This window comes from Zootoca vivipara, chromosome Z1 (genome assembly GCF_965207765.1).
Source record: "Zootoca vivipara chromosome Z1, rZooViv2.hap1.1, whole genome shotgun sequence".
NCBI classification, from domain to species: Eukaryota; Metazoa; Chordata; class Lepidosauria; order Squamata; family Lacertidae; genus Zootoca; species Zootoca vivipara.
Window position 1 is genome coordinate 28,455,577 of NC_142583.1, and position 22,879 is coordinate 28,478,455.

General features: G+C 40.7%; 1 protein-coding gene across 2 annotated transcripts in view; it reads left to right on the forward strand.

Moving 5' to 3' along the window:
- GLRA3 (glycine receptor alpha 3) overlaps positions 1-22,879 on the forward strand; it is a 69,045-nt gene that overhangs the window by 30,415 nt on the left and 15,751 nt on the right. For both annotated transcript variants that reach the window (XM_088659721.1, XM_088659713.1), the window contains exons 3-6: positions 1,440-1,507; positions 13,347-13,570; positions 15,838-15,920; positions 22,186-22,323. In XM_088659721.1, coding sequence (XP_088515847.1) covers positions 1,440-1,507; positions 13,347-13,570; positions 15,838-15,920; positions 22,186-22,323 — 513 coding nt within the window. The remainder of the gene's footprint in view (positions 1-1,439; positions 1,508-13,346; positions 13,571-15,837; positions 15,921-22,185; positions 22,324-22,879) is intronic.

The following is a 22,879-nucleotide window of genomic DNA, read 5'->3' on the forward strand; positions in this document are numbered from 1 at the left end:
CAGTTTAAATTAAATTTGTGCAATTGTGCAACAGGTGTTGGAATCATGGTATTCCATGTGTGCATTGGAGCATTTAATCACCTCCCTTCTGGCAACAGCCTTTTGTTCTTCCCACTCACAAGTGGGGGGGGGGGCGGAATGAGATGCTTGAAAACCAAAAGGACAAAGATGGTGACACCACCATGCATGCCCAATGTTAAATGCATGTAAGCAGAGCCAAGGATTTTGGGGAGCCAGATTAACTCTTCTCTCCGCCAGTCCTGCCCAAAAATTTCCTGAAGCTGATATGAGTTCTGGGAGGGAAAGTTTGATTGCTAGTATCTGCTACATGAGTGTATTGAGGGGTAAACTGTAATGCACAGGAATAGAGTTAAACCTCTATGTGATCCCTGCAATGCACAACATGACCCTTTGGACTCCTTCCAAATCTACAATTCTGTGATTCTGTCAGCACAACATGGTCCCAGTCCTGCTGTTGTGTCAGACTGTTGGCTCAGCTAGTTCATTCTTGCCCATACTGACAGCGGCTGCCCTTGAGCTCAATTCAGGAGCCTTTTTCAGCTTCTCAGAGATACCAGTGACCGAACCTGGGACTTTCTGCATCTCCTCACCCACATGCCTTTTCTCCAAACATCTGGCTCTCAGATGAACTTTGCATAGGCTCTCAAGGTCTCTGGGTGGCAGCCTATTGTGTATTACAGAAAAAAGATGTTGTGGAACAATCTCCAGTTCGGCAAGGGAATGGAAGTACGTACTGTATATCCCTGCGTATAAGACTACTTTTTAACTAAGGAAAATCTCAAAAGTTGGGGGTCGTCTTATACACCGGGTCATATTTCTTACACGGCGAGTATATCCCAAACTCTATATTTTAACTGGAAAAGTTGGGGTCGACTTATACGCCCAGTTGTCTTATACGCTGAAATATATGGTAAACCCATCTCATCCCATTTCTCTGTGGAGTTTTAAGGGGAAATTCTTTAAAATGCACATAGAAATGGAAAGGTACCCAAAGAAAAGGATATCTGAAAGGTGGTCTTAGGGCTGCAGTACTACCTCCATTTCTCTTAGCTCATGCATAGGGAACGTAATGCATGGGGCCAAATTCTGCCCTCCTAGTCTGCCCCTCAGAGGCCACACATCCTCTCAAGTAATGATCCTCACACACACACACCTTCTACTGACAATGTCTCTTTCTTGCTTGGATGGAGGGCAGAGTGGGTGGGTGTGTAGAAACTAGCGTATGTGCAAAGATAAGCATCACCTTCATTGCTCTGTCACCTTTCGCCATGGCATGGGTTGCCCCAAAAGGTTGTCCAGAAGAGAATGTGGACCTTGAGCTTAAAAAAGGTTTGTCATCCCTGGTTTAGCAGCCACAGGTTTGGGCTTGTTTGTTTGGTGTGAGCAGTAATTTCTCCTCATTTTGATTTCATTTACAGGGCCTCCGGTAAATGTGACATGCAACATCTTCATAAACAGTTTTGGATCCATTGCAGAAACAACCATGGTAAGATGTTCTTTATCACAAACAATTACATTTCAAATTATTTAGACTGCAATCACGTGCACAGTAACCGGAAGTAAGTCCGGCAGATCTTACTAACACTTATCTTTGGATATAAAAGGCGCCCCTGATCATCAGGTTCAGTCGTGTCCGACTCTGGGGTTGCGGTGCTCATCTCACTCTATAGGCCAAGGGAGGTGGCGTTTGTCGACATACAGCTTCCGGGTCATGTGGCCAGCATGATAAAGCTGCTTCTGGCGAACCAGAGCAGCGCATGGAAATGCCGTTTACCTTCCCGCCGGAACGGTCCCTATTTATCAACTTGCACTTTGATGTGCTTTCGAACTGCGAGGTGGGCAGGAGCTGGGACCGAGCAACGGGAGCTCACCCCGTTGCAGGCATTCGAACCGCCGACCTTCTGATCAGCAAGCCCTAGACTCTGTGGTTTAACCCACAGCGCCACCTGGGTCCCCATCTTTGGATATACTTGCATGCAATCCTGATCAGTGATCTTTAAGTGGCAGGTGGAGCCTTCTAAACTCATTTGTGCCCTTGAGTGCTAAGCAGGGCATATGCCTCCATGTACTTGCAGAGTTCCTGCATAAGCATCTGCATTCCTTTCACTGAAAAGGGCAGCTTCCTCATGTCAGACATTCAAGAAATTTTGTATTAAAATTCAAGAACTTTGTATTAAAATCTAACTTCTAAATACCAAGGATTGAATTTGCTGTTGAATGCATTTGAAGGAAAAACCCAATCTGGATTTGTTTATTTTAAATGCATGATATTTCACTTCTTTTCTGATATTATGTGACCTGGTGTTCTTTTCATCCCTTGTTTTCTACTCTGCCCTTATTTAATTTTCCTTCACCTTACTGCTAGGAATGAAAGGATCTGCCAATTTCCGTTGTCCCATTTTGCCAATCTTAAATTCAGTTCTCAGTGTTTCTGCAGCAATTTACAAAACAAAACAAAAAACCAAATCCTCATGAAAATTCAGAGTAGATTTCTCCTAATAAACACATTTTGTATGTAGTTTTGACTAACATACATTTTTGCAACCAATTTCTGCATTTTTGTGTTACTTCCACTATTGTATTTGTTTTTATGTACATTTTTATAAACATTGTTTGGAGAATTGCATTACAAAATTCAAAGAAGGGTTAATGTGAAGGAGAAATTTCAAGCCTAATTTATCATATTTGCACATTATGAAACAATAGGAGAACTTATTTGAATGGAAATGAAAGATCTACCTGCGCAGAGCTGCTCCTTACATTGAAGTGAATGGATAAATCATTGCATAAGAATCCTATCAATCCTATCAGTGGTACAAGGTACCACTGGATTGGAGCAATTGAGTGGAAATATATTGTGGACAAAGTGAGGAAGGTCCTGGGGAAGAGAGGAAGATACACAGGTATATACAGAAGTGTTGTATCCTGATCGTACTGACTCCATTGTTTCTCAGTCTTTGGCAGACCCTCCTCACGCACATTGAGATCCTTTCATTCCATGATAAGAGTCAGAAATTCACTCATCTAAAATGAAAGCTGCAATTAGGTGGGTACATGCAATACATATTCATCTCTAGGGCCTTGGCTGCAGTCAATTATAAATTATTGCATAGGGTTTTTTATTTTTTCACTGCTCATAGTACATCATTTTCAGAACTCCCTAGTAAACTGCTGCCCTGAATGTAGAGGAATGCCAGGGCTCTGTAATAGTTCACATCTAAATTATGCATTGATGCAGCTCAAAGGAGGACTTTCTTGCGGTCAGCAATTGTCAAATTTTGTCAGAATCAAAGCAATCATTTTGAGAATGTGAGCATTTTTAAAACACACATAGCTCTATTTCTGACCTCTCTCTTGGTTTAGCATCTACGGTATATTCTTTAACTTCACTGTACCGAACAAGAAAAGCTCTTTAAAATCAAAGTAGGAATGTTATGTACCTTAGTTACAGGTTAACATCTGATACTTCAATATAGCTAGGGAATATTTTGATGATGTTTTCTTGAACAATTGGGTCACCTTTCAGGTATTGTTTCATCCATGCCTCTATTACATTTCATATACTGTTTTGGATGAAGGAGAAGTTTTTATTAAATCACTATCTAAATAGTTTTCTGAAGAAAGCTTAGAATTTAGGGGTGCAACATTTCCCCTACATTTTGCTATGTTCTAAGTGCACAGCAGACAAAGATATTAAGTATATGTTCTATAGTCTGAACTATGTTATTTAACATGCATACCTCCTTCTCAAACGTGTATTCATGATATTTCACAGGAATTGAAGAAATACTTTAAAAGTCCTTTCTTTTAATGTAGCTTACTCTTTGATTGGATGATTGATTGATTGATTGATTTGTTTGTTTTCCCCCCTAATTAATATGTAGACCAAAATCTGTTATTTCCCTGGCTTGGTCATAAGAAAACAATAAGCAGCTGAGTAAATTCAAAACAAGGTGTGTGTGTGTGTGTGTTGCTTTTAAAAAGTTAGAGATCTTCAATGAGAGTGTCATGCAAGCTACATCTGCTGAAATTCCCTCTTCTCAACAACTAATAATGATTCAGGAGCTTTGTCCTTTTTTGCATCATACCCTGTCTACAACTCTTTAAACTGTGATGGACACATAGGAAACTGCCTTATACAGATTCAGACCATTGGTCCATCTAGCTCAGCATCATCTACAGTGAACAGTAGTAGCTCTCCAGGGTTTCAGACAGGGCTTTCTCCTAGTTCTACCTGGAAATGCTGTGGATTGGATGGGTGACCTGCATTTAAAGAAGATGCTCTACCACCAAGACATGGCCCTTCCCAAATGCTGAGGTGCCAACTCCCAGACTGAAAAATCTGGGATCGGCAGTGGCGCGGCACCAGAAGTCGCACTGCGACCATTTTGGAACTGGGCAGAGCAGCACCAGAAGTTGCTTCTACACATGCTCTGCCCATTTCCAAAATGGCCACAGTGCCGGATGTCGTGCTGCAGCCATTTTGGAACTGGGCAGAGCAGCACCAGAAGTCGCTTCTACACATGCTCTGCCCATTTCCAAAATGGCCGCAGCACCAGAAATCGCTTCTGCGCATGTCCAGAGACTCCAGACATGTGCAGAAGGAGCCTCCCCGGGCCGGTAAGAATCCAGGGGATTTACGGAGTTTTTTAAAAAATCCGGGCTGGGAAAACGGGGGTTTCCCAGGGAATACGGGAGACTTGGCAGCTATGCCCAAATGGGTCATGCTTGATTCTGTTACATTAAGTGGCAAAGGAAAGCTGAATGTGAAGGGAACTTCTTAAACTAGTGGCACAACAGAAATGTGCTTGATCAGTTATAGTTTCTAAGCATAGATCAACTCACACCCAGTTGTGTCCCATTTATCAAAGAAAGCTAGAATCTAATGTAGAAAACATAGTAATGGAGCAAATGAAGAAGAGGAAATGTACATGCAAAATAAATTCTTAAAATTAAATTTTAGGATGGTGACAGTATCCCAGTAGCCTGAGCTTTATTAAGTTAACACCCACCCACCCCACCCCCTGCCTGCATATGGTACTACTAGTTTATACCTTTTACATACTCCAAGAGAGGATGGGACTGCTTTGCCTCTTCAGCTGGTCTCTCCTTTCCATCCAACTTGGAATAAAAATGCAAGAGCTGGTGGTCACAGCTGCATTCCTCCCCCTTGCTTGTAGGGAGGGGTTACAGAGGCACCCTGAATTGTAGCCTGATAGCACTGTTTGCCTGTCACCAGCAAGGAGTTCTAATGAATGAGAGCAGAAGGTAGCTAGCCTATAGCCGTTGGGTGACATTTTTGGACTCCAGGTCCCATCAGCCCCAGCATGGCCAGAGATCAGGGACAATGGGAGTTGCAGGTCTAACACCCCCTGTAGGGACACAATTTTCCTACCCATGAACTAGGGAGTTCAGAACACTGTGTAAAAAAGAAAAAAAGGGGGGGGATCAAATGCAAGGGCGCCATTCTATATAACCACACACTTGCCACACCACCATGCTTGCCTAATGGCCAAACTGCACATAGAGGATTTCAAGGAACATCCAAGCAGCCCAAAATTATCAACTGCCTATAATTTTGGACCCTTGCAGTGGGTTTGCCCTCCTGGAATCAAGTTAGTTTGGAGAGTTAAACATTCCTGAAGTCTCCCCACCCCTTTGTGAAAACTTCAATCATGGCCTTAAAAAGCTTTTAAGGTGTTACCATCTTAGGAAGTTCTTTCAAACAGGATCTTACCTGGAAGTCTCTCATTTGCTTCTTGGGTCTGGCATCCATCTGTCCTGGGGTACTATGGAGGAATGCACCTTTGGGGGTGAAGTCAAACTGTTGAGAGGCTGCAACACCTGCTGTGGCTGTAGAGACCAATACGAGAGAGACATATATACAAGAATAATGTTTGTGCTATATGGTTCTTTGTATGTCTTGATAGGATGTATGTTTTGAGATTGTAATAATTTTTTTTTGCCTATTTTATTGTAGACTCTTCTTCTCATTGTCAATATATTGTTCGCAGTGTGCCCTTCGGCATTTTTCGTGGCTGTTACATGGCACATTGGGTTAGAAGGAGAGGAGGCAGCAAGTCAGCCCTGTATTTGCCAGCTTCCTATCATCAGGAATCTCCCATTCTTCAGGAAGTCTTTCTTTAGATCCTGCCAGTGACCCTTGCCATAGTTCTGCGATGATCTCCCCAAATGAGAGAGATTGTGCTTCGTTGTTCTTAAACTGCTTAACATAATACAACAGCACTTATGAAATAAGCTGCAGATCCTAAGAGACTAGTAAATGTGCCACTGTTTCATTGACACTTGGAAAGGGATCGAACAGCAAGCGACTTTAATGGAGCCAATTATCTGTGTAAAGGAGCCATGTCTCTTGCTTAGTCCTGCCAAGCTTTTCCTCACAGGCATTTCAAGGCTGGCTGCTAATAGGCACATTGACTGGACCAGGAACAGGAAGTGACTGATCTGACTTGCATGCTGAAGCTGGCACTAGATCAGCTCTTTTGTGTGAGGCTGTCTAGTTGTCTTCTTCTTAGAAAACTCAGGTCAAAAGAGGCTGTTAATCTCATAATCATAGGGAGAGTCAGCCTTGGAAACACATTCTTCACAGTTTGAAGAAGAACTAGGAAATTAGGCTTGCATTCTAACTCACTTCTGGCAGGTTCCATGTACCTTGCTGTGTGACAAATAAAAATTCAGCAAGTGGAACTTTCACTCCCTGCGTTTCATACCGAGAAAATAGACTTAAAGACACAGGGAGATGATTGCCAACAGTGCCTAGCCTGAACAGCAAAAATGACAATTATTGTTTGGATGTGACAACCTCAGCTGTGCCAACTCCAAAGCCGCTAGCCCAGCTAGCCTCCAGAAAACTCCAAAAATTCACGAGAAGCAAGTGTGTAGCTTTGCATTTCATTGACAACCCAGGGTACAGAGAGTATGAATGGACAATGTGATGCCCTCCCAGTAATGTGTCAATGGTCAGAGATGATAGAGGCTGTAGATCAGCATCATGTGGGGGCACCAGGCTGCATACTGATGGTGTAAAAATGGAAGTGGCTTGTGTATGTTCAAAAGGCAAAATGTGGCAGACCATACATCATTCATAATGAGCAGATGGAAGTCAATGAGACTGCTTTGAATTAAGTGGTTGAGAGGGCAACTGTTGTTGAGTGTATAGGAACCGAAGCACCTTAATCATAAAGGAAATTATATGTATGGGGTTTTTAACTGATTGAGAAAAAAATGAGGCTTTTCTTTTTTAAAACAACAACACTTTTATTAGTTTTAAAATAAAACAAAAAGAGAGGGGTGGAAGAATCCCCCCCGACACACTCTCCAATATATATTTGAAAGACCAACATTTTTCCTAGCAACTTTAACAGGGGTAAAATACCAGCATAACATTACTTTGATCATGGATACCAAACATAACACTAATCGGAGGCTTTAGCCACAATACTTGCCAAGTTTTATCATCTATTGTCAAACCAATATCAGCTTCCCACACTTCCTTTTAAATTCATGTTGAAAACCATTAAACAAGATAAAATACCTCTATAAATGTTAGAAACACCACCTTTTAGACAACCCATAGATGCTTCATGGAAACTTTCATAGAAAGTCTCAGGCTTCAGTTGTCCTTTGGTCCTGAGAAGAAATTTGACAGATTGTTGTATCTGCAATAGCCGGAGAATTTTTTTTTTTAAAACCTTCAGCAACCACTTGCTTGACAGACATCAACAGGCAAATCTTTTTGCAGCTTGTAGATAAATAAACATTGTCACCTGCTGAGGGATGCACATCAAGTAGCTGTTAATGGTGCAACTACCATGGATGGTTAAGAAGTTGGCAGGTTGTTTTGCTTCTGTGTTTATTTCAGATTTCACATTATTGTAAAGTTCTGTGACTTTTGGTTCTGAAAGAAGACTGCAAATAAACTGTCAGCTGCAAAAGGAACATAGGCTAGAAGAGTGCATTATACTGATGGAGAGGGATTTGCGAGTTTAAGTGCCATTAACTCTAATAGGAGTTAAGGGTAAAAGCATCTATACATCAAGCTGAGATTAACCTACACACTTGGAGAGACAGCTAAATGTTGAAGACATTGGAAAAATTATTTCCCTCTGGCTACTTTTTGTTTTTAACACGTATTATGTTTAGACTGGTCCCAGTATGTTCACAAATTAAGCAAAGGAAGCATCTGACACAATAAGGGCAACTGTATACTGTAGATATGCATGAATTGCATGATGGTAACAGAAATTGTTGCACACTCAAAATTGAATCTGCTGTGTTAACTCTTGTGTGAAGTGATTACCAAGGTAAATGAAAGAGGAAACCAATATAAAGTTATTCTCATGTGGAAACTGAAGTACAGTATTTTGCATACAGTAAATAAAAGGTAAAGGTAAAGGACCCCTGGACAGTTAAGTCCAGTCAAAGGCGACTATGGGGTTGCGACACTCATCTCGCTTTCAGGCCGAGGGAACCGATGTTTGTCCACAGAGAGGTTTCCGGGTGATGTGGCCAGCATGACTAAACCACTTCTGGTGCAACGGAACACTGTGACAGAAACCAGAGCACACAGAAACACTGTTAACTTCCCATCGCAGTGGTACCTATTTATCTACTTGCACTGGCATGCTTTCAAACTGCTAGGTTGGCAGGAGCTGGAACAGAGCAATGGGAGCTCACCCCATCATAGGGATTCGAAATACTGACCTTACTATCAGCAAATCCAAGAGGCTTAGTGGTTTAGACCACAGCACCACCCGCATCCCCTGCATACAGTAAATATTGGAGTATTTACTACCCAAGTTTCTGTCTTTCATTTAGCTCGCTCCCATGTTTTGTTTTGTTCTGTTTTGTTCTGTTTTGTTTTAAATCAACTGAAGATGCATTTAAGAAAACTTTTTGAGACAAATAGCATGTAAACATAATTCCTCCATGCTCCAGATTATTTGCCATTCTTCGCAAATCTGAGTACTGTATAGATATATGCAATACTAGCCTTAGGAATGGGTCTGCCATTTGTTTTCTCAGTATGGCTGCTATTCCTGAACATCAGTAAACTGCCTGCAGGTGCTTAGTGAAAAGGATGAATATGAAACTTTGGCACCATTATCCTTAACAAAGCCTACAAACCATATGATTGCACTTTCCCTCCAGCTGTACTCTGCTATCCAAGTGCCCCTCCCTTTGAAGATGGTCTACCATATACATGAACATATGTCTGGTGGAACTCTTGTGATGGAGCGACACGTTCGCTACCCTTAATTCAGTTGAAGGATGCAACATGTCACCCTTGCTGCTGTTATGAACAATAAACTTCTAATAATATGTTGAAAAACCTGCTCCTTCTCTTCTGCTTCAAAGTGAATATAATCATTTTGCCTTTTACATTCCTTTTTTATGTACAGCTAGAACCATTTACAATGTATCAGCAAGTGCGTTCCATAGTTTTAGTCACTTTTGAATTCTATCTGTAAAGTATTAGATGAGTCAAGAGAAACATAGAGGATACAACAACATCATACTCCAGCACTGTTGTTCTTTGCCCACTGAACACAGTCAGTAAATATGCATAGGATCAGGCTCCCACACTGTTTTGGGGAGTTTTTTTGGTAGCTTACCGATGGTATGTAGAAAACAGCAAAAAGTCTCCGTGTTTTACCAAGCAGGCCTTTAGCAAATTGTTTGCCACAGTTCACTTCCCTGGTGACTGTTTTGCAGTAGCACTGATGATAAACACAGGGGTTACATTTTTAAAAATCCATACGCCTGCTGTCACAGTCAGTAATCACACCTTTAGGTACATGGTTCATTATTGAGCCTGTCTGTCAAATAAATTCTTTCACCATCCGAAAAGAGACTTGTTTCTCCAATCGTTAATTCTGTAGACAGCAAAGATTCAAGATAATCTAAAAAGGTATTGATGACTGCCTAGCTAACTATTTATATGAAGGAGACAAAATTCTTTTTGTTCTGATCTTACCTTATTTTCCCATTCCATCACCTTCTGAGCCTTGTATGGTGGCAGCTGTAGAGTTGGTTAAATGGCTGGTGGGCAGAGAAGTGGAAAAGACCTCCCCCAGCACCACCCTACTTCCAGCATTGCCAATTGACCAGATCAAAGCTAAACAGTCTGACCAGAAGTTTGAGCTACCCCGAAAAAATCAATAAGTGAAGCTGCTTTTCACAGTATGGAGATAAATATTATCACCTGCCTGCAGATGATGTTGCTTTATAATCAAAGTAGTAGGAGCTGATTAAAGATTTGGCAGCCCTACATAGCAAAGAAGTTACAAGAGCAATTTTGGGTGAGGAGCTTCCTTGGGTTTGGTCACACAAGATCGGGGATTAGTTGTCACAGCATTTCTGTTCTGTCTGAGAGCTTTCCACATGCCTGTCTGCACAGTTCATTTACTCCTAAAGCTCTGGAGCTCACCTGAGCTATGCATGATGAGCAAAGGATGCAGAAGGAATTCTATTCTGGTGAGTCCTGATATGAACTGACCTGATCTGCACCTCTTGGAGTAATCTGTCGATCAGAACATAGCTGCCTTTCAGATTTGCTCTGCGGTGACACATTTCTTGTCTTCTTTTTTAAAGTGCATTTCAAAATATATATTTTGAGAAATCCTAGGCTTAGAAATGAAATGCTTATCTGGAGAAGAAATGTGTCTTCGAAATACTATGCAAATATGCATGCAGATCACAGATTAATGTGGAAACAGGGTGGAACGGAATTATGAGTGAACACAGTAAGGAAACAAGCTGATTCATCCATCCCTGAGCTAGCTCGGGGCCTGAACACTACCATAGAGACTTAAGCAAACATCCTTTGAGGGTTTTTACAGCTGTGTCTGAGGTTTAATGTGCAGAGTTTAACTGAAAAATAAATGAAATTTCAGGGAGCTGTGGAAAATGCACTGAAAAACGGAAGTGCTTTTTGGCAACAATGAAACTGAAAACAAAACCAAAGAGACTGTTTCAGCTCAGCTCTGCACCTGACTCCTACAATACTACCCTATTTCGATCTGCTACATTTGCATCAAAGTACAGCAGAAAAAAGGTTGTCAGCTCCCTCCTCTGGTAAGCTAACCTTGTGGCACAGAGAGTGCGATTCCTGGGAGGGACCCACTGTAAGAGTCTGCCGTTTGAGGAAACAAGGCTGCATTCATCCTTTGCCCTACTCAAACAACATTTTGTGATTTTTAAAAACATCTCTGTGTTGTAAGCATGTAAAGCACGCAATCCAAATTGACTGTAAACCATTCATTGTATTTTTAATTATAGAATGCAGTTCTACTATGTGAGGTTTAAAAAGATTAGATGCTAAAGCTGCTTGGGGGGTCTTGGCACATGCACCCAATATGCTCATCCAAGTTTGAGCAAATGGTAATGAAATTAGAAGGTCAGGGGATGCTGGAGATTTCATTCAAGCAGCTAAAGGTGCTGCTTTTGTGTTTTGTGTTTTAAGCAAAGAAGAAGAAGAAAATATTGAAATGAAGCAAAAGGAGGGTGATAAGGAAAGGAGCTGTGCTGGTTCGTTTAAGGGCTGGTGCAGCAGGAAAAGCAATTGTTTTGTGCAAGCCTATTGTGAAATGTGCCCAGTTCTTTTGATTGCATGATCTTGATGAAATTAGCAGCACTGTTGTGACTCACACTACTGACAGCGCTGACAGCTTTTGGTCTGTTCATCACACACTCACACACGTAAAGGATTTTACTATCAAGAGATTTGTGGGTTTGTTTGTTTTTTAAAGATGTTCTCACTTCTAGTCTAAAGGAATAAAAGATATATGGGAAGAATAATGTCACTGAGCATTTATGCTACCCCAGTAGAACAGCGGGGGAGGTCATCTCTAAGCTCCCAAATTTGAGGGCACTCTCATAGGCTTTATTAGACAAAGTGCAAAATTACCAGAGGGGTTTTGATTCTCACTGAGTTGTTCCTAAAGTTAGAAAGGCTGTCAGAATGTATCAGGTGAACATGCACTGTAGACTATTAGTAAATATAATCGTCATATAAATGTTGGTTGCAAGACAGGAGTGCCTGGCGTGCTATGGTCCATGGGGTCACGAAGAGTCGGACACGACTAAACGACTAAACAACAACAACAAATAAATGTTGGACTTTCCCTTTTTTGAAAAGGGGAAATGGAAAATGAAAATGAAAATGAAATTAATGTCTAAAACATAATTACTGGGGTAAAGATCCTTGCACTTCATAATTTTTCCACTATCCCCCCCCCCAAAAAAAAATTTCTTCCAGATTCATATATATTTCTACTGGCTAGAGACAAATGCACAAATAATATACTTGTTTTACCACCAGGAGGGCTAATTTATGTCTTTCACTATCCAGCTTTCCTCGCAATGGATTCACCCTCAACGCTCACATCCCCAACTGTTGTGTTTGTTCCTATTCATTCACAGTTACTATCAGCTATCCCAGTCCTCATAATGTATTACACTACAAGCTCCCAATATACATTTGCATCACTCTTGGATATTGTATGCTTATCATTTGCACATTGTTTTGTGACATTTTGAGACATCTTCATCCCCTTTTGAAAAACTTGATATATGGAATAAGAAGCAACGGTGAGTTTCATAGCTCAAGAGTGATGTAAGTCCTCTGTCACCTGACGCCTGGTCAAGCATTCTTATTACTATTACTTATTAGGGCACTGGACCTAGCAGTCATTAAAAAAAACCTTAGGAACAAAGGAGGCAACTCCTTATCCAGGAGGATTTGCCTTCTCTCTTCTTTGCCCCACACCTGAAGCTGCTGAGTTCATTGAAGAATGTCAATGGCATGCCATACTATGGTATATTGTAGTCCCCCAAATTTCTCTCCAGAGTTTTGGGAAAGAACTTCACGCACATGTTTTGTTAAGCTTATATAAGGTCAGGCTTATTTCTTGTCCATTAATACAAATTGAGAACAGAAGACACTGAATTATTACATAATAATCCTCTTACGGGAAGGCAAATTACCTCTGTAAATATAAACTTGCACAAAATAATACATGTTTGAAGCATTTAAGCTTTATTCTCTGTAAATAATTAGTCTTTCAGGACTGTGACCATTTCTTTCCAAATTGATGGATTAATATTTGTAATGCAATTTAGGTTTTAATACAGTATTATGTTCAGTGACTAAACAGTATAAGGTTGAAGCCAGGGATGCGTAATATAATCAAGGACTTCAGGGAGTTAAGTTTATTTAAAGGATACAGCTAGTAAATTCCATATTATTCAACCAAATGAAAGGTAGGAGATAAAAACACTAAATACTTTTGGTTTTACTTTAGGATTATCGTGTGAACATCTTTCTCCGTCAGAACTGGAATGACCCCCGTCTTGCTTATAGTGAATATCCAGATGACTCTCTAGATTTGGACCCATCCATGTTGGACTCTATCTGGAAACCTGACTTGTTCTTTGCTAATGAAAAGGGCGCCAATTTTCATGAAGTAACAACGGACAACAAATTGCTACGGATTTTTAAAAATGGAAATGTTCTCTATTCCATCAGGTAAATTGCAAATAGAAGGCTCTGATGTATTATGGAAGCAATGAGGTTATGATTTAGTTTGGATGCAGTACACATTCCCTTAATGAAAACAGTCACCGCATTCCCTTGTTGTGGATTGTTCGCCTACATAGATACAAAGACATAGGCTGATTTCTCTAAGTCATCCATATGTAATTCAATTGGTGAAATAACTGGAGGCTGTTTAAAATGCCATGGTTCCATGTAGAGGCCATTTCTTTCAATTGCACACAGAGGTCTCACTGCTGAATTTTCTTCTGAAAGCAAAAAAACCAAAACCATTATTTTTAGTTTTATTTACTGGTTCTAGCCTTCTATTAACAAACTAAAGCTGAGATGTGGGAGAAAAGTGTTGTGCTAATAAGAGTGGTGTCTCTTTTTTAGGGGCGAGTCTTTTCTCTGGTAAAGTAGTATTATTGAATGGAAGTCTTAGATAAATGTCTACTCTGAATTCCTTACTTCATTTCAGTAACAGTTCAGTGATTAGTCACTTCTAGATTTCTAGAGATTTGTAATATATAATTTCCTATATATTGTTGACCACAATATATCGGCAGTTGCCAAAATAAGAACGAAAAACAAGAAGTAAGACCCTGCAGGATCAGGCCAAATCTTAAACAGTCCAGCATCCAGCTTCTGCAGTGACCAACCAGATACAGTACCTATAGGAAGGCAGCAGGCAGGACATGAGAGCAATAGTTTCTCCTACTGTTGTCTGGTATTGGTGACTGATACTCACAGGCATGTTGCCTCTAATAGAGGAGGTGGCACGTTACCAGTGGCGAAGGAAGGCTCTCGAGCACACAGTGCGGGGTGTCGAGGGACGGGGCATGCACGGCACTGATACAGACGCCGCTCAAGCGGCGCCCATAATGATGGCGCACATGCGCCCTTGGCTCCCTTACAGTGAGTGTAGCCCTCGGCCAGCCGCCATTTTGTCACACACACCCCTCAGGGTGACACCCAGGGCAGCTCCCGCTCCCCTTTCCTATGCCCCTACACGTTACTAGTACTGTAGCTATTTATAGCTTTGTCTTCATGAAGTTGTATAATCTTTTAAAACCATCTAAGCTGGTGGCTATCTAGTGTTAGTGAAGTCCATAGTATGCAATGTGCATTAAAAAGAAGACGTCTTTCCCACCATTCGGGTGTGTTGATGACTCAGTTAAGCATATGTAGCAGATAATAGTAGTTTTAAGAGAACTATGAAAACATTTAAAGTGAAGTCAAATAAATAAGAGCTGTGCAGAATTGCCTTTCCCCCCTCCATGACCACAATCATGTAGCAGCAGCGGCAGCAGCATAAAATCTAATGAACTGATTAAACTGAATTAAACTGATGAAGGTAATTGGAACTGAAGGTAACTATCAGACCTGTGTTTGAAATCTCTGCCTGATGTTTCTCAGGTTCTTGGTCCAAGACCTGACTTGGACACAAGTTCTGACCATGATCCAGAAAGTTAACCACCCAGTAATAGCTGCCCCTTGGTCAGGTCTCAGACACAAAATGACTTTTCCCTGCTGCCTTTATGAAATGGGAGACACACACAGAGCCAGTTCTGGCACAACTCTTTTCATCCTTTGAGAAATCCATGTGTAGATCATTGTACAACGTTCTGCAAAGTGTAACATTGTTTAGATTTCACCCCTTCTTAGATGGTTCCTCCCCGGGGGGGAAACCCAAAACAACCTCTGTGAATTTTGTTTTCCAAAGGTCCTTCATTTGCACTCTTGTTAGGGGAGTCTTCGATTAACTCATTCTACCTTTCTGGCATCTGTGGACAGAGGATACCAGTGCTACACTTTCACTGAAATCATAAAGGATCAGCTTTCCTTGTAGGAAACAGAAGGTTTCATCCAACAGGCTCAGAGGGATTTTATTTGAAATATTTAAATTGCTGTTGGTTGTAATATCACAAAAAACTATATGGACTTGCAGGATTAAGGTCTAGGCTACAATACAATTCAATCAGGGCATGAATTATATTTAGAAAATGCTGTGGTGATTTATTTTCATAGGGTTTACTTCCAAGTAAGGTAGAATTGCAAACCTTACCCCCCCCCCCATGAATTAAGCATATTGACTTCATATTATTTTCCAGATGCCTAAATGGTTTGTACACCTGCCTGTTTGCCAAGACTCTTGTTCTTTATTGATAATGGATGTGTGTGTGTGTAGTAATTTTGAATATGAGACAATGTGTGTTGCCCAACATTCACTTTATAATAGTTCTTCTGTATTCTTTCAGATTGACTTTAATACTCTCCTGCCCAATGGACCTCAAAAATTTCCCAATGGATGTCCAAACATGTATCATGCAGCTGGAAAGCTGTAAGTGTGAACATAGTATTCTCATGTTCATAGCACATAGTCCTGTGGCACCTTGAAGGCAACTTATGTATTGCAGCATAAGCTTCCATAGGCAAAAGCTGCCTTCTTCAAATGCATCATGTTTCATGTTGGTGTTATATGGATCAAATATTATAGGCAGAAATGGGTGAAATCCAATGGTGTCCATGCAGAAGTATAATGGACTTCCCTCTGCACAATAAGACCTCCACCTTCCTCTCCTTCTGCTTGTAGAGTGAATTTTGGAGAGTGGAAATACAGTCACGGATGCCTTCTCTTTCACATTTTCTATGTTATAGCCAAACTGCCCTGCTACTGGTCCTGATATGGGGCAGCAGAAAATGGCAATTATTGGGTGACTTGTATTATATGTATGTGAGATTTATATAATAGTAGTGATCGGCCTCCAGTCAGACTAGAATAAGCGGGCTGGAATGTTAAACCACGGTATCCACTTGTTTTTCTCAGTGGAACTTAGGTCACACTGAAAAGCATGTGTGATATATCTAGCTCCTAGAATTCTACTCTTCAAGTAGAGCCTTGTGCATTTGAGCCTGCCTAAAGGCATGTTATTGGGTTGCTTTGCAGAAAAGTAGTAAACTCACTGCAGTCAACATTTTGATATTTTTGAACCACAGCGGGATTCCTAGAGATCCACTCAGATTCAGTTAGCAAAGCAAAGCTGCTCTGGAACATGTGTCCTAAATAGTAATTTGTAAAAAAATAATGAGAACAGGACTAAAATAAGTCACTTCGGCTCAGAGAACTATAAGGCAAAATGTCCAAACCAATCGAGCTCTTTGTGAACAAAAGCTTCCTATACAAAAACACTATGGAGCCTCCCATTGTGTTGAGGGCACTTTTGTGTATATGATAAAACTAAGAGAGGGGGGGTGGTATCCAGCAAATTAATGCTGGTCATTCTGTAGAATGGAACAGTAACATTGAAAAATAAAATTAAAGATTTCTTCCAGTTTTCTTTTTTTCTATTTTAAGGCCAAAGAGTCCATATCAACATGTAGACCAGACTAGCCTTTGTGGGAACACATATAGGTCACCAATTTGCCTAGTAAGCCCCTCACCATAGTTTAAGGCATTTTCCTCCATATGATCATAATCACATGGAGGAAGAGAATGGGGCTGTGCCTCCTGCCCCCACTATCTCTTCCTTAGCATTTCCACAGATCCCATACCCCTGGTGGCAACGTGTTACTCAGTAGGATATCTGAAGAAAGAGCCTGCTTGCCTCCCTGTGCTTTAGAACCTCTGGTACATATAGAATAGGAGCCACTCTTCAGACACTACCCCAACATGTGGGCAATGGAGGGGCAGGCCACAAAGATGTGATGATGGCAGCAAGACAAGTGGATGTGTCTCCACTGCCTTCCACCACAGGAATGGGATTGTGTGGAGTCAATGCCTGGAGGGGGCTTGTTTCTCATCCAGGATGACTGGGCTGCAGGTGGCACATAGTCAAAGCTTAGGGATAAGTAGGGTTGCTATGTGCCTCTTTTTCCAGGACACTTCTTTTTCAGGGGTTAAATTTCTGTCTGGGCAGATTTTTTAAATTTACCAAAATGTCTCTGGCTATACTTTTTGAATGAGACATAGAATAGACATAACTGGTGGTTGAAAACTTGCTTTCCTCTTCTCTTCTCCTCCCCCCTTCCCCCTCAGCTTCTATAGGCTACATATAGTAGGAGTATTTAAAATCAGAGTCGCCATAGTGTCCTCTTCTTTGCTCTTCAAAATATGGCAAACCTAGAAGGTAGGCTGGAGAAAGATGCCCATTGGTGATATTTTTGCTATGTAGACATGCTACAAGCTTATTATCCAAGACTGTCCTATCATACTGACTGTTAATCATATCACTATTGGTTCTACCCTGTATCAAGCATGTAGAATTACAAAAATGTAGCTTGCTTGGCGGTTTCTGAAAGGCTGTTTGAATACACCATGGTCTGCTTGTCTGTTCCCATCTCTTCACAATCCCACTCTTCCCCACTGAGGCAAGCACAGTGACTTTCTGCCCTCTGGTGCACAAACTGTATTTGATAATGATGTCGTTTCTGGTGCAGTAGCATAAACACAGAGTTATCCTAATATATTTATATGTCTTGGGTCAGCTCATGATTGCAATGAAATGAAATAAATTTGACACTATTACCAACAAAGCAGTCTTAAGTCTTACTGAATTGGGAAAGAACAGGGGACTGACAACTGCTCAGGATCAGTCCAAAGTCTCACTGTTTGGCAGGCTGTTCCAATAATTTCTAAACTATAGCCAATGATGCATTCATCCTTTAGTAGGTTATGTAGTCTCCTAGTTGTCCATGAAGATCACTTATAAATTTTGATATTATAAATTAAAATGAACTAAATAACCATGTAAAAAGATGCATAGCTTTCTCATTGCCAATGTCATGTATGGGACAATGTTAGTCTATTATAGCAAAAGCAGAAAATAGTCATGTGGCACTTTAAAATGCAATCCCATTGAACTGAATGGGATCTTCATGGAATGTGCTATAATATATTTATTGCAGTACAAACTTAATGCATGAAGTGTTTATCTGATCTCACATAACATGTCTCTCCTCTTTGGTAATTTCTGTACCATTGTTCAAAGGGAAAGTGGAGGAGGAAACTGTGCTGGAATTCCTTTCACCAATCCTAACTAACTTCCCATTGTTGCAAAATGTAAATGGGGGTGCACGTAAAGATTGCATGACATTATATCTACCATCTGACCCAGCCAGACATGCAGAACCTAGTGCAACTAGAAATTGATTCCGGCAAAATTCTTCCACCATAGCCCTGGAAAACAATATAACTGTTAGCGCATTGTGGCAAAATAGGGAATGTAGCTCAGTTGCTTGGGTAATGTGTACAAACATATTCATTCTCCCTGCCCAATTCAGAGAGAGAACAGTGGGAAAGTTTTGTCTACCCTTTGTGACACCACCATGAATTTCATCAGCTATGTGATGCAAGGACACTATGTTCTCCTTTTGATTCCTGATTGTCTGGGATCACACACTGGTGAAGAAAGACACCCGAAAAATAATGCTGATGCCGCCACTCTTTATTCTTTGATAGACAAGAAGTGTGTAAAATCTCAGTCTTATATAGTGTTAGATCACTTAGCTTTAAAAACAACATGTACTGAATTGCATAATAGGTACAGTATATGGAAGAGACATAAAGGGGGTCTCCTTGGTGGCTTCCATCTTTAGATAAGTTCATACAAGAATAGTCCCTCACAGGCACATGATTGACCTCCAAGCCTCTCTGAACAATTGAGGGGGCCTCCTGAGCCATGAGGGATGGAGCACGACCCCCTCAACTTTCTAAAGATGCATTTTGAGGGGAAAAGATAGAACAAGAACCTTTCTTTCTGTGAGCTTCCATAAGACCATGGAGTAGAAGAAAAGGAGACTGAAGGTGTTTTCTCTGCCTTATCAAACACCCCACTGAGCTCTCTCCCAGTAGGATGAAAGTGAAGGTGGAGGCATGTTTTGTGTACTTTTCCTGATTTTTCTAGTGCTTCATTTACATCAGCTCCTGGGCTGGCACACATTCCCTTAAACCCTTCTTTCTCAACGCTGTGTCCTCAGATGTTGTTGGACTACAACTCCCATCATCCCTGACCACTGGTCTTGCTAGCTAAGGATGATGGGAACTTTAGTCCAACAACATCTGGGAACACAAGGTTGAGAAAGGTTGTCTTAAACCACTCTGTCACACGATCCAAACCACCCCAACAGATCCCTTTATGGGGCTGTCCTGACATTGGGCCAAGGCTTTACATCTTTCCACACCACTGGGGAGGAGGAATTTAAATCAGGCCACCATTCCTATTGTTGTAGCAATCTCAGAGAGTGAGATCTGATGTTTCATATGGCCCCTGAGATGCCCTCAGAGGAACTATAGGATTGCGGAGTTAATGACATCTGAGCACCCAAAGCTTTCACCTTAATTTCTGTATTATCTGTGGAGAAAATCCCTTAAGTGTCTCTTCCATGTGCCTATTACATAATGCTAAAATGGTTTACTTTTGATAATGGAACCCAAATACTAGATGTGTTTTGTTGACATATCTGCCTAGGATGCTGTCTTGTTGCTCCCGTAATGCCAGATTTATTAAAATTGGCATTTCTGTTGTTACAGATTAGGTACATGCTGGTGCAAATGCAAGTTTTAGCACAGGCTATATAGTGTGTATACTGTATATGAAAAGCACAAATTCAACCCAGCTACAACTCTGTGGAATAATTTATACTATCTCAACCTTCACTAGTCTGATATCTTTTTCTTTGTTGTTGTTTAGTCATTTAGTCGTGTCTGACTCTTCATGACCCCATGGACCAGAGCATGCCAGGCACTCCTGTCTTCCACTGTAGTTTGGTCAGACTCATGTTGGTAGCTTCTAGAATACTGTCCAACCATCTCATCCTCTGTTGTCCCCTTCTCCTTGTGCCCTCCCTCTTTCCCAACATCAGGGTCTTCTCTGCTTTTTAAGATGCTGTCTAGGTTTGTCATTACTTTTCTCCCAAGAAGCAGGAATCTTTTAATTTCGGGACTGCTGTCACCATCTGCAGTGATCATGGAACCCAAGAAAGTAAAATCTCTCGCTGCCTCCATTTCTTCCCCTTCTATTTGCCAGAAGGTGATGGGACCAGTGGCCATGATCTTAGTTTTTTTTATGTTGAGCTTCAGACCATATTTTGCGCTCTCCTCCTTCACCCTCATTAACAGGTTCTTTAATTCCTCTTCACTTTCTGCCATCAAGGTTTTGTCATCAGCATATCTGAGGTTGTTGATATTTCTTCCGGCAATCTTAATTCTGGCTTGGGATTCATCCAGTCCAGCCTTTCAAATGATGAATTCTGCATATAAGTTAAATAAGCAGGGAGACAATATACAGCCTTGTCGTACTCCTTTCCGAATTTTGAACCAATCAGTTATTCCATATCCAGTTCTAACTGTAGCTTCTTGTCCCACATAGAGATCAGGCACTCCCATTTCTTTAAGAACTTGCCATAGTTTGCTGTAGTTGACACAGTCAAATGCTTTTGCGTAGTCAATGAAGCAGAAGTAGATGTTTTTCTGGAACTCTCTAGCTTTCTCCATAATCCAGCGCATGTTTGCAATTTGGTCTCTGGTTCCTCTGCCCCTTCGAAATCCAGCTTGCACTTCTGGGAGTTCTCAGTCCACATACTGCCTAAGCCTGCCTTGTACAATTTTAAGCATAACCTTGCTAGCTTGTGAAATGAGTGCAAAAATCACTTTTCTTAGTGATTTTAAAACATAGCAATGAAAAAGTGAATTCCAGGTTGCCTCATGTCTTCGAAAGGACAAAAGGTAGAAAGAAAATATTGTATCAGCAATTGCCTATGCATTTTTCATAGTTAAATGAATTGTAACATAGAACGAGTTAGTGGTCATGGCAGATAATTATAATTAAAATACATATTAAATGAATGAATCTCATTTCGGAAAATCCATTTTGACATAGCAGTTGTTCCTTGTCAGTTCAATGAGTTGCACTCATGAGATTTTACTCCTGGCTAGAATCTACATGCTTCAAATGATAATTTGTTTTACACACAGCTGGTTTTCATCTGAATGTATACAAGGTGTGAAAAAATATATGCATCTGTGGTTCTCTTTCTGTAAGCTTCTTCTGTGGATTTGTAATAGGGTAATATTGCATGATATTGTGCATTGAGAAACACAGCAGTAAGGTTATATACATGATAACACTATTTTAGAGCTAAGGTTGCTTTCTAGATTCTGTAGTTATTAAAAACTTCAAACACAAAAGAACACAGGAATCCAAACTAAAACAGGAAACATTTACACTATACCTTTTTTGCATTGTTGTCATCACTGCCCAGCTAAGCATCAAAGGAAAACCTCATGGAAGACAAACAAATAGATGGAATATTTCAGAACGTCTGGGCAATTTTGATGAAATTAATAAGGATTGATTTCATAGATCAGCACTTTTAATGGAGATACTCTGAGCTTAATTTGAGACAGGATGTCAGAAACCTTTCCTCCTACACTTTACACTGATGATGATGATAAATATTAATTAGAATGATAAAGAAGAAAATGTCTTTTCTTCATTTAGGGAAATCTCAGGAAAAATTTGAAAATTTCCCTTCATAATGGAATCTGGAGATTAAGCCAATTTTATGTTATGACAACAGCTTCTGTATGCTTTGTTTTTAATTCCTAGTTGGATACACGATGAACGATCTCATCTTTGAGTGGCAAGAAAAAGGGGCTGTCCAGGTGGCCGATGGACTCACTTTGCCACAGTTTCTCTTGAAAGAAGATAAAGATTTATGTTACTGCACCAAGCATTACAACACAGGTAGAAGAATCACATAGTTTGTTGACAACTGAAAGTCCTGTTGTTTCTCTTTCCTCTTAGTCATTAGGAGTATTCAGCAATGTACTCAAAACAAAGCAGCAATGGCTTGTGGAGAGCGATGGGATGTTGTCTGCTGAACATTATGGCTGCCACCACCAAGTGGCAACCAAGGGGATCATAATGTCATAGGAAAAACAGCGCCAGACTTTTGAAGTAGGAAAAAAAAGAATCCAAAGTATAGTTTTATGAGTCCATTTTATGTGTAGGAACTTAAGAAAGGCAAGAGGGAAGCAGAGAGACACAGGGGAGCAGAAGCACATGGAGATTTGGTTTTGGGTGAAAGCCAAAGGAGTTGGGGAAGAGGCATGCAATGAAACACAAATGAATTCAGGTAGATGGTTGGAATCTTCGGTTTTTCCTGTCAGAGCTCTTTTTTAGACTCAGTGAACCGAAGCCAATAAATTCATGTCTAAACAGAGATTTGAACCTAAGTCTCACACATTCTGGAACATACTATTTTTTAAAAAAATTGTTGTAACCTTCATACCTTAGGGTG